Source organism: Vidua macroura, chromosome 2, assembly GCF_024509145.1.
Source record: "Vidua macroura isolate BioBank_ID:100142 chromosome 2, ASM2450914v1, whole genome shotgun sequence".
In the NCBI taxonomy this organism is placed as follows: domain Eukaryota; kingdom Metazoa; phylum Chordata; class Aves; order Passeriformes; family Viduidae; genus Vidua; species Vidua macroura.
In genome coordinates this window covers 113,157,204-113,170,365 of record NC_071572.1, presented here as the reverse complement: position 1 = coordinate 113,170,365, position 13,162 = coordinate 113,157,204, and the positions used below count along the sequence as shown (strand labels likewise).

At 37.4% G+C, this 13,162-nt stretch overlaps 1 protein-coding gene across 4 annotated transcripts in view; it reads right to left on the bottom strand.

Moving 5' to 3' along the window:
• DCAF6 (DDB1 and CUL4 associated factor 6) overlaps positions 1-13,162 on the bottom strand; it is a 76,050-nt gene that overhangs the window by 11,899 nt on the left and 50,989 nt on the right. For 3 of the 4 annotated variants that reach the window (XM_053970747.1, XM_053970744.1, XM_053970746.1), the window contains 4 exons: positions 11,543-11,648; positions 9,073-9,188; positions 8,232-8,315; positions 7,760-8,081 (listed from right to left, as the gene is read on the bottom strand). In XM_053970747.1, the coding sequence (XP_053826722.1) occupies positions 7,760-8,081; positions 8,232-8,315; positions 9,073-9,188; positions 11,543-11,648 (628 nt within the window). The remainder of the gene's footprint in view (positions 1-7,759; positions 8,082-8,231; positions 8,316-9,072; positions 9,189-11,542; positions 11,649-13,162) is intronic. The other variant, XM_053970745.1, reaches the window with a different exon arrangement.

The following is a 13,162-nucleotide window of genomic DNA, read 5'->3' as shown; positions in this document are numbered from 1 at the left end:
AACAAAGAACATTACAGGAAAAAGCCTTCTCTCTGAGAGGTATTACTTGTTGATAACTACAGATTTTCTATACATTTTTTAAAGTCATACACGCACAAGAATTTAAAAATCTGACATAGCTGTTTTCATTTGTATTTGTGATGAGCAATTCCTGTCTTTGCCAACACAAACGCAGAAGCAGCCTCATCACTTGGAGCATCAGTGGGTACAGAAGTGTGCTGTGCAATTTGAACTGTTCTGAGGTCAGCTTGAGCTGAGCCTGGCTGAGAGCTGCTGCTTCCCTTCCAAACTGCTCTTCCAAGCACAAAATGTCAGACAATGGAATTTATGCACATTGTGTCAGTGCTCCTCAGGCAGCCCCATCAATGGGTACAGTTCTAGGAAGTATTCACAGAGCACAGCTTTTCCCCTATGATCAGCTAGGTTTGAAGACCTCAAAGTTAATTGCTGTAATTAATTATCAAAAGTCCATTTAAATTAAGCCTAAGATGAAAGGAATAGGGATTCAGAAGTGAAGCCATATTTTTTAGTTAAACATAGGTACAAGATAGGCAAACAAAAAAACAAACCTACAAAAATCCTGTGATGCAAACTGATCCACAGCTATTTATTATAAATGGAGAAAATGGAAACTATGTATACACATAAGTCTTAAAATACAAAGTTGTCACATTGGGTGTTTTCTGTATATTTAGAAGTTCTGAAGCACAATGAGGATTTTTTTAAAAACAAGAATCTGTACAATTTGCACAATACTTGGTTTGTTTGTTAAAGGACAATAATGTAGTGGCTGCCATAAAACTCATCTGGTACCTGAGATAACCCTGCTTCTTCCAAACACCAGCCTGATAATGGTCAGTCTCCTGAGCTCAGCTGGGTGCAGAGCTCACATCTCCCTTCTTCCTTGCTCCATCCTTCTTGTCTCAGCTCTGCACTGAGTATTGAGCTCAGTATTGATTCCTTCAGTACTGAGGGTTTTTGTCATTTCTCAAGTTCCCAAATGTACTCACACACAGACAAACATGGTCTCTTTTTCATAGTAGAGCTTTGGGCTGGAAGGAACCTTAAAGATCATCCCCCAAGCCCCTGCCAGGGGCAGAGACATCTTCCACTGGACTAGTGCTGAGGACCACAAATCCTGATTCCTTCTCTTGAGCTCTCTGATGTTAACATCTTAATTTTTTATCCGCTCTTGTTGCCATTTTCTCCTTTGAACTGTTTCCCTATCCAAAACAAGTGCAGAGAACCTAAGGCTTATAACCATTGACTCAGATCTTATTTCTCCAATGCCTTATGATCATTTGGACAATGCTCCCATGCACATGGTGGGATTCCTGGGGGTGTCCAATTGAGTTGGACTCAGTTTTGTGGGTCCCTTCCAACTCAGGGCATTCTGTGATTCTGATATTATTTGTGTCTGTATCTAAACCACTGCAGCAAACCTTGATCCAGGTCTGTCATTTCTTCATTCATCCTGTAAAGGAATCCACGTGCCAGCTACCACTGATCTGCCCAAGAATTCCAAAGGTTTGTCTTAACCATATTAAAATAGATTCCTTGACTAAATGCCAACATTTGATTATATTTCTGATATTGATTACTTCCTTTAGGAGCCTCTGGACCTGTGGAAGAGATTTACTGCTGCTGTCAAATTTCAAGCATTAAGACAGCTCAACACCAAAGGCAAAACCATCCTGTTAACAGCACACTGACACTACCCCTAAAGCCCAAGTTATTTCACTGTTGATCATACAAAACCAAATGTTTACTGTAATGCCCTCCTAGGTGATTTTCCAGCTTTCAAACACAGTCAATGTTTAAACTATTCTCAGTTAGAAAACATTTTTAAATTTTCACCTGATATGCTGATGAATGATGATGAAAAGCAGAGAAAAAAAGACTGATAAAACATTCTATGCTGAATGCATCATTTATTTTATATTAAATTTATAGCAATATGAAACTAATATTCCCCTGGGCTGCACTGAAGAGCTAAAGAATTCCTTGGTAAGCATGCTGAATACAGCTATTGTAAAATTTCAAGTACAAACAGCAAAGATTCCTGAACCTCTAAGAAAGCTGACAAGTTAAATCCAGGTATTCCAATTGCAGCTAAGATGAAAATATAAGACAAAGAAATACAGATCTGCACTATTTTCCTGGAGGCACTTAAAACACAGGACTCAGGCTAAGTCTTTTATGGAACCTCATCCTGCACCTTTGCCTTTTCAGCCACAGAAAGCCAAGATGTTCATTTTCATCACTGTAACACCTTTGGGCCATTTCCCCTCTAGATGGCCTCTGGCTGAAATCACAGCAGAGAGTTTCTTACAGCATGTGGCCAAACACAATTACCCAAATTGCCTTTTATGTTCTTACAACTGCTTCCTCAAGGATTTCAATGAAGAATATGAGATCAAGTGATTTTTTTCATTTAACTTCATTAAAAGCAATATTGTGTAAAATTTAGCATCTATCTTTCTAAACGTGTATTACCCAATATAGCTCTAATAATTATGCTTAGTTCCATAACCTTGTTCAGGCAAAAAATATAAATGGGTTTTGATCCATGTAGTCTTATATTTCTGTCCAGAACTGGATGTTCTCTACTACCAGACAAAGCAAGTCAGCAGTAGCCCATGCAAATAGAACTCGTTCCTCAGCAGCTCAATTAAAAAAAAAATATAAAAGGAATATTTCTTTTCACAAGCTACACACTTTTCAATTCAATTAATTTCTATGGCACACGATAAAAATGTTAATAGGTTGTAAAATGTATACACTGCCATTTCTTTTCAATTTCCATGCAACACATGCAGCTAAATATAACTCAAGCAATATGCTCTGTAATTCATAGCATTTGAAGTACAGCAATTCTTAAAATGCCAGTTAGATATGAAAAACAAGGACCTGATAAATCCAATATATGGCAATAAAAAGGAGGAGGGGAGGAATAAAATAATTAATTACCTCATTATTCTATCACCTATCGCTGTTCCTCTGATATTATATCTAGTAAAGGGAATAACAACTGAAGTCATTCACAAATGCTGGGTACCATGTTTTTCAAAGGTTAGCATCTCTTACAAAATGTGCTCTATGAATTCCAACTGAGAAGGCTCCTTCCCAGTGTATGAGTCAGTACATGAGACTACTTGCATTTCAGCAAAAATAGTATTCAGATTATGTAACAGTACACAAAGCAAAGTTATAAAATGCAGTAATTCCTCATAGATCACAGCACCTGTACCATCATTTCCATTTTACATTCTTATTTCTTTAGATTTTAACCTACTAGTTAAAGCTAGTTGTAGCTTTTTCCAGGCTTAGCCTCCACCCCCAGATCAACTTCAAAGTCCAAACAAAATTAATTCAGTCATTTAAGTAGGAAATCAGCCCTCAGAGAGCTGTTTTGACTAATTTGTGAAAATTAAGATCAATCCATTAAAAACTGCACTCTCTGTGTATGAAGAACATTTTGCATAGATTTTTTTTCTTCACCTCCCACAGATTACAAGGTACAATCCTCTGTTTGAACTAAACTTGCTGGACCCAGAAAGTTTTAAAGAAGAAATGCCCTTGCATATGTCCAGACTGAAAGACCTGCATATGTTGTCTTATTTGTCAGAGAAGGCACCTTTTCCTGGGGATTCCCTAAAATGCACAGAAGGTTATTTACTCTGGTGAGTATCTAGCTAAACTGCTCTGCTGTACAGAAGATATTTTAATTCCTTTTTTTTTTCATTTAAAAATATTCTGTGCACTTCCTTGTCCATTTTGTTAAAAAGAGCATGTATTGACCAGCCCAAAAACATGAAAAAATGAAATAACTCCTTAGCTTCTTTTAGTCACTTGTGAAGATCATTCCTACAGTGATACTCAGTGGCTACAGAAATGCTGCTGAAAAAAGTCAGATGTCACATTCTCAATTATTTCTTCTGAAGAAATGTCATTCTGTGTCAAAACTGTTCCTAGCTGACTCCTAGTCAACATGCACCTGACTTACCCAATCAAGCAAAGGATTGTGGTATTTCTCCACATTTTGCTGCTACTGTTTAAAGTCCTTTTCAAAATACTAAGGCAGGTGCAGACTTTGCCCAGTCCTTCCTGATAGGTCAGTTTTAGGTTAGGTGGTGAGAAACCACCTATCCTCATTATGATTTGAGATTTATAAGTATCCACAATATGAGATTATGTCCCTTGTGTCTATTCTTAGATTATTTGAGAAAAAGATCAAACCCTCAGCTTGAAAACATTACAATTTGGATCTGTACCCAAATAATATTCAAATAATGGAAGCCTTGTACAATTAGATTTGCAAAATAAACAATATTTATTCATAAATCTGAAATCTACATCCATCTTAGTAAAAATAAGGTGAGATGCAGGAGGAAGTTCTCAATTTATTTAGAACTCTGTTTAACAGAGCTATCAGAAGGGTAGCCACTTTTTTTCCTTAAGAGGAAGCTACAGATCATGCTTTTAGAGTACAGAATCAGAAATCTACCCTTCTTTTTCAGTGGAGAAAGCTGTACTTCACAGTGGGAAAATTACTCAGCTTCCTTTATCTGAATTTCTCCACCTGTATTCTGCTCAATGTAAACAGGAGCTATTTGGTTTATAAGAAAACACAGCCTAAAGAAAAAGAAATTGATTGTAGACAAAGCCAGTAATGCTACATATTGGAAAAGGCTTATTAGTCAAACAGTTTTTTGCCTTCTGTCTCAGAAGGCTACAACAGCCTTTTTAAAAATTTTTGTCCTATAGAAAAATGATACTTTTTTCTTCATTACATAAAACATGTTCACAAAAGGTAATTATTGCAGGCTAGTCTCTCTTCTTCAGAAAAAAAAAAAAAACACAACCAAACCAAACCCAGAAAAAAAAAAAAAAAAAAAAAAACACCAATGCAGGTCCCCTTAAGTATTTGACAGAGAAAAGAAATCTATTTTATTACTCAGTTATTAATGCCATTAATTATCTTATAAGATGACACCTTGGCAAGTGAAGTATTAGATAAACTCGAAAAAATGAGATTTAGTAAAGGAATTGTTAGGTAACACAATTTACTGAGTGAGGAAAGAGAAAAGAAGCCTACAGAAAGCATCCTGGAGGAGTGAAGCCCCAGACTTGCAGGCAATTTTGTGCCATGTATTGCTACTGGTCCTTGAGCAGGGTGTAGGAATGGAATCATGCAGCACATTGAGGGTGGGGAAATTTATTAATAGAGAGGACTGTAGGGCCTTGAGAAAAAGAAAATCAGCAGTATAAAATTGAGTTGCAGACCTCCTTCTGGTGAAAGGGAACACTCATTAATTAGGAATGACAAAGTAGGGAAGAGTGCAGGGTGCAGGGCTTGTGTCGGACCACGAGCCCCCACTGCAACAGCGACAGGCAAGAGAGGAGGAGGACTCAGCTCCAGCTCATTGTGCTCAGAGAATCCTCTCTAGACCAGGAGTAACAACCACAGAATTACTCCAGCAAAACCCAAACAGTGCAGGGGGCTGGGCTACCACATTCAGGCAAGAAGTGAAACATGAAGAGGAGACAGAAACCAGCATGATGGCAGGAAACCCATGAATTTTTACTGTTAAGAGTGAGAAAAACTTGGCACTCAGTCTAAGGAGACAAAACCTGAAAATGGACAGGATGGACATCATTCAATGATGAGCACTGGGCGTGAAAAATCATTTCAATCAAAACAGAATGTTAACACAGAACAAAGTGACCAATTTTAGTTCATGTATACTCAAGGTAGCAGCAATGCTTTCAGTTAGCTTCCTACTCGTTAAGGGACATGGGGGATTTTATATAAATGTGATCAGTTTGTGAAAGGGATTTTAGGCTATAACAACTGCCATGGTACTACTAGAGAGAACTTCCAGTTCCTTTCACTCTAATATGAGATATAAATACTAAGAGGGCTTAGAGCTATGGCTGTTAGAACCATCAGTGTCTGCTTCCTTTCTGGAAATCCAAATTCCTTTGAGCACACACAGGATGTCTTACTTTTCCTCAGTATCTCAGAGTCCATTTGGAAACTCCTGAAACCTGAATAATAGGAGGGAATATAATGCTCAGCAGCTAAACTGGAAAACTTCACTGCTTGCACACACACACAAAAGCAGAACAAAATGATCTGGTCAGGCATTAAACCTGAGCAATGAAAGCCTGCAGGAAATCCTAAACCGACACTGACTACCAAGAAACTTTTTTTCAGATTTTATTTGGAGGGAGAATAAGGGAGCAGGGGACTGCATAAAGGATTTTAATGGTATCATTCATTTAGCTGAATGATCTTTCCTAGGTGATAAATTTAAACTGTTACAGGAAGAAATCTCACTGCACAGAGAGGAAAGAAAGCATGTCAGATAAACTGTAACTTCATTTAGGATGTCCCCACTAGTGGGAAATGGTAACAGCTGTTTGATACCAGGAAGTGTAATTCTTATCACATTGCTACAGAAACTATTACATCCTAGAGACAACATGGTGCATGAAGAGAAGCTATGAATCCTGCTTGAAAATGGAGATGGAATTAAAATTGCAGGGCTTTTCACAGCTTGCTCTTCAATCACTGGATCATAATGAACATTGGCTCTCCAGGGGAAATATTTCTGCCATTCCATAAATGCCTGCAAATACTTAGTACTGCATGGAAAGTTAATGAGTTAAGACAGAATCTGTGTATATTGGCTTCTTCATAAAAACTGTCATTTAGTGAGCAGAATTACTTGTGCTTTGTAATAAACAACCACAGACTGTTCTTTTTGCCACTACTGACAATGTGCTGGCTTGTGATTTCTATTTTAACTGCAAATTACTCAAAACCTTCTCTAGAAACAACTATTAAATTCTTCCTGACTTCCTAATGAATACATATTGCAAATTCCTGTGAAGAATTTGCATTGCTAGCACAAGAAATTAATAGCACTGTCTCTGAACAGGAGTAAAGCAAAGGTATGTGACACAAGGTTAAATTACATCTAAAGCTAGTAAAAAAGGTATTATATGAAGTCTAACAACAGAAATGTTGCTTAAATAATTTAATGGTTTTGAAATTAGTGAACAAAGGTATTAAACTAACAATAGCAAATTGAGGGTTCAGTTTACTGAATGATCAAACGAATATGTACAGCTCTTCATATAAAAAAAACCACAAAGCTTACTAAATGCATCTTTTATTCATGGTAACAGCTAGCAGTCTACCTTTTTTTTACTGACATACATAGTAATATTTAATAACCAACAAAAGGAAAAGGATTACAGTTTCTCTTTCAGAGAAAAAGAAGAATGAAAAATTGAACATATCAATTTTAATATATGTACTACAAACACACCATTGCTGCACAAGAGCAGTTAAAAGCTCTTGCTTTGCCAGAATAAGAACACCTAAGGTACAGCTGAAAGAAAATGTAGGTCCCTGTACCCAAATTTATGAACTTTTTATACTTATGACTAGAGGAAGAATAATAAAAAATAAGCTGCAAATATTTAGCACCGAGGTAATCAGCAGGCAAGAGATCAGCATAAAGAGACATTGGATCTGCAAGAGCCTTCCTGGCTTGCAGGGAAAATGCAGCTGGACCTGTCTTACACACTGGCAAATTAGACTCAGCCATCAAGCTCAAAGAACAGCTTTAAGGATATGAGGCCTGAGTTTCTCCACCTTTCATTCAAAGAAATAAACAAGAAAAGAGAAAGGGGGGAAAAAAAAGCAGGAAGTGTTTTGCCAAGCAGAGACAGGTACTGCCCTCACCTGTGCCCAGGGCCTCCTCGATACCTGGCCCCCGGGATGAGGACGGGGTCGTCATCGCTGTCGTCGGTCTCCTGCAGGGCCGAGCTCCTGGTGGAGGCCTCCTCTGGGGCCACGAGCCTGAAGGATTCCAGCTGGGACTGAGGCTCCTTGCTGGCCAGCAGGGTGGTGGCAGTGGGCTCAGGGCTCTGACTGCAAATGTCTTGGTGCGCACCCTCTTCACAGGAGGCTTCTTCCTCTGCGCTCCCAGGGACAGCATCAGCACTGGGGCCATTTGTTTCTGCTTGAATTCCAGAGTGCTCAGGAGCAGGTTTATCAGATACTGCTAAAAAGCAAATATTGGGGAAAGTAAGTCACACCATTAATAATTATAGTCTATTTTAGAAATGGTCAGTGAAGTTAAATTATGCAAACTGAGTTAATATTTCATTCTCTACTTCTTCCTGTAACTATTTGAAAGAGTACTGACACGTACTTGCTTCTGTTGTCTCTACAGCTTCATCTGTATTTTTCAGCTCTTCAGCACTTGCATCTTCCTTGACAGATTCATCAGGAACCCCTAAATTAAGCAATTTAATGGTAAACCACATGATTTCAATTAGATGCACATCTATAATGTAAGCAAGTCTAAATGACACCAGCACTCCTAGAAGAAACCAATCTAAGCAATTGACTCCCAAGTCAATGTCTCTACTGAAATCTCAGCTATCAGTCACATAAACATCAGTATATATAAACCTATCTAGGTGACCAGGTCAGCACACTAAGAAAAAAGTAGTCATTTGTTGTTCTTTAATGTATTTAACAGACTATGCTATGAGAACTTTAGCAGCAAAAATAGCATTTGTACTCTTGATACAGACACTATTATTTCTGAAGACAAATGAAGTTATCAGTCTATTAAAAGTGATTTTAAAATTTTTTTAGAATTTCTCTGAAGCTAGTCATTTGACTTGACTGTCCTTTTGGCAATGAACTGAGCAAGACAAACACATTTAATAAAACATAGTGAAAGCTTGAAAGAAATGTAACAAAATTCCAAGCATTCATTTATGACTGCAAAGTGCACTTGTTCTACTTTTCTATACAAATCGGGGCAAAATATGCCTCTAAGAAGCGTAATATTTCTACAGCTAAAGACAAGGTAAGTTAATGTTTACATTTATTTGCAGATATCTCAGGTTGGTGTCTTCTTTGCTAAAAAAATTCATGCTTTATTATGGCTGTGTATGAGACTCCCAGTGTGTGCAATGGGAGCCAGGGACATAGGAGGGCAGAATTTTTGCCTTAGCATTAGAAATTCCAATGTTTCTTACTTGTTTCTTCCCCATCAGGCCCTGACTCATCCAAAGCTTTTGTTTTTACAGAGTCTTCTTGGCCTTCAGTTTTGCAATGACTTCCACTCCCTCTAGAGCTTGAATTTGTGCTGCTCCTGGCAATGTAACATGGAAAAAGAAAATCATTTAGGTTCATGTAAATACATAAATAAATAAGATCATTGCAACAGCACAACCTGACCAACATTGCCTACCTCACTGCAGTAAAGTGAGAGCTCCTGGCAGCAGCTACAATCAATTCACAGCAATTTCAAAATGCTCTTTTATTGCATCCATTGCCACTCATCCCACACAATTCCTCTGCATCACAGAACCCTGTTCTCTCCTTCTTATCTTTTTTGTTTGTGGTCATCATTGCTTTTCTAAATATTGTAAGAACTCCAAAGGACTTGCTTTATTTCACTATTTGCACACTTTTTAGATGTATAAATAATCAGAGATCATCTTATTAAAGGTATGACAAGCTAACAACTGAGCACTAATAAATAATGTTATCACATTCAATTAAAAAATTTGATTCAGATAAAAGTCTCCAGGTCCTTCACCACTAATTATCATTCCTATACCTTTTGAGGTATGGACTTTCAGTCCTCAAAGTTTTGTTATTTCTCAAGATTCATTATAAGCTGGTATTTGACATTTCTTCCCCATTCATGTTTAGATAATTATTGTGGGACACCAATTTCTCTTTACAATATGGAAAATGAGTCCTCTGGAAATATGTAAAATGCTGTCCTGAATGTCATTGAAATTCATGTGTTTAGACTCTCTAGCAAAGACTTTTAGTAAATGAGGTCTTGTTGCTGAGCTTTCTTATGTGATGTGGCCTAAAACTCAGGCAAATCATTGGACAAAAGCAGAAAAAAGGCAATTATAAGCATAATTCTCAATAATTTAGACTGTCTCTTTACAAATATCTTCTGATCTGTGTAAATTTTTAGCAAATATTTAATATGCTACATTGCTAGAAGCAGCAGAGATTATGCTTAGTTGAGATTTTTGAGAATCCAGTCTAGACTTCAGAAATTTTGTCTTATGTTAAATCAGAGCTTTTACTCTTCCTGATGAGCAATATTCTGTGTATTCATTGCTGTACTGGATTTGGAAGCTGTAGGGAAATTTTTGTTAACCCTTTCAGTATTTTTCCTAAATCCAGAATTTTCAGCATTGCTTCTGAATGGCCAGACAAGAAGGTTACTGCTGGACATCAGGTGGAGGATTTTTGCTATTTCTTGTGTCATCTCTCTATAAACCTAATCACAGCCTAAACAGTAAAATATTTTTTTGACTCTTAGGAATCTACTCTGTAGCTCAATGCTCAATTTACATGTCTTCCTCTATTTCATTTTCACAACTTCCAGTTCTCAGATTAGGGGGTTGCTGTTTGTTCTCAACTGCATCATTTTGTCAGATGGAATTGCATCCTGCTTGTGTTGCTCTACTCTTCAGCACAATGTTTTTAGTCAGCCTCTGAACTGACAATGATTTGCAACTTTGTCCTACCAGAAAACGCTTCTTCCTCTCACTACCCACACCACACTACCCACCACCAAACTCCATGGAATTGCTGACTAACTGCAGAATTAGGTAAAAGCATCATAGCCAAACTAATTTTTTTCAAAGTTTGCTGAATCTTGTAGGCAAGATCAGTGTTTCAAGTTTCCAAGCTGTGAGCAAGGTGCATGTGTTGTGTCTAAAGCCACAGCACTTAAGAGTGGCTCAACGTGGCTGGGTTTTGTGGGTTTTTTCCCCCCTCGGTAACAATGAGCAAGCATTTCTCCTCACTGCCTCCTCCAATAATTTTGAAAGCATAAGTAGATGAATAGAAATAAGATGAGCTAAAATAAGGATGATGGTTGTTCTGGGAGATCCCAAGATGCTCTACTGATAGACTTGAACACAAAGCCAAGTACACAAGACCATTAGGCAGTGTGTGTTCATTATTTGAAAAGGATGTCACCACTGCAACACCTGAGCAGTCCACAAAGTTGCTATCTCAGCCTTATGCATTCATCAACACTCCTCAGACACAGAAATATTAATTTCAGTGTTTACAACTCAGGAACTGAGTCACAGAAAGAATCACTTGCGGAAAACTGTTTGAGAAGTTTGTTAACCCCTGGACTACCATTCCATCCCTGTACTACCCTGCTTTATAACACCTTGATATCATGCCAGGGTTTGATGAAAATAGCATGTTTCAAACCATGTTTGCATTATAGAGATTCACAGTAAGTACACAAAAAAGAAGCCTCTTGTATAAATTTCACATTAAAGTACATCTATCTTATGTTCTGAATGCATTAAGACTACAGCCATTCCAAATTGTGTAGATACACCTAAAAATAGACATAAACCACAGGGAAAATAATTTAGAGCTATGCTAGACAAGTGTTATTGATATGTGCTACTCATGAACTAGACAAAACCAAAATTAACTTGTTCTTACCACTCATCAGTGAAGTCCAGTTTTATTGTGCTTGTAGTTGTTCCTTCTGTACTGTAGTGCAAACTTAAAACTGGTTCACCTGTTCCTGTTCGTGGCTTATCACTCTCTGTAAATATGGGGTTGATAAAGTTTGAACAGGCATTAGAAATGTACATAAAAGTTGCTATAATTCTGAAGATTAAATTAATTTTCAAATGTGGTAGTAACATATATAATGTCGGTTTAAGATCTCTTACAGCCCAAGCAAAAAGTTAAAATGTTCCAGAGTAAACACACCAATTTTGCAATGCTTGAAAAATGGTCTAAAATTATATGTAATTATAAGAGCAAACAAAGGAGATGCTGTCCTTCAACATGCATGTAAATAAAATTTCAGATAGATATGTGTACACAATATAATCATTAATAAGCAGATCCATTTTATAGTAAATATATTAATAGGATTATTTTTTAAGTGGTATTCAGTCTTTTTGCCTTAGCAAATACACATGAAAAAAGATTATGAGATCCAGACATAATCAGCCTAGAAAAATCACCATCCTCTACTTTGTTGTCTACTTAGAACCCAGACAACTACCAGTACCCTTAGGCCTGCTGTAAATTGTCAGTCAGTTGTCATAAAAATACTCTAAATTCACGTTTCGAGAGTTTTATGCTTAAAACCCTATTTTAAATGATGATAACTGCAAACAGAAGGGAGCACTTGTAAAATGGGCTCACTCACAATGTCCAAAAGCAACAGAAGTGAATGGAACTGAAAACCACAGCATACTGCTCACTCCTCTGCTGCAGAGATGGTTCTAAGGATGTTAATGGGCTCCTTCAGAACAGAACTGCTCAATGACATCCATCCATCCATCCATCCATCCATCCATCCATCCATCCATCCATCCATCCATCCCCTTTGAGTAAAGTTCATGGTCACCATCTATCCACAATGGCAAGTTTGCCATCAGTCCTGAAGTTGGGCAATACTAAAAAGTTCACGGAAAGCAGCATCAGATGGAGCCTCGCTACAGAGGTGCCATTCTCTCAGAACTCAGAGGGAAGGTTTATTTAGTATATTCAAATGCATTCAAATGGCCACTAAAAGCCTCTGCAGTCTTCCTTTTTCTGACTACTGAGCCTTTTATCTCAGGATTATTTGGACAAAACCTTCTGTCCTTTCTTTAGTTTCTAGAATACAGAAATGGGACTATAAATATCCTTGCAGTATTGGCAGCACACTGACAAATGTAATAAAGGAAAAGCTGCAGATCATCTTTGTGGAAGTCAGTTAAAACCTAAGGTTCCATTCAAACACAAGCCTATAAATTTCCCCACTGAAAAGGCTGTTGTCATAACAGTAAAGGCTACAATACTGGCACAGGATATTTAATTTTAAAGATACAATTAAATTATAGCAACTATGAGATAGCACATCAGAATTTAACCTAACAATCAATGCTTATATTTTTAAACTGCTGACAGGCAGAAGCCCACTCACAGGATCATTTGTGCCAAAGAACTTTAAATATGCACTGCTACATGTTCTGAAGAGAAATTTTAAAACCCAAAACATACCACAAAATCCCTGAAAGAACAAACTAGAATACTTTTATGAGAAAGGGAATTAACCAA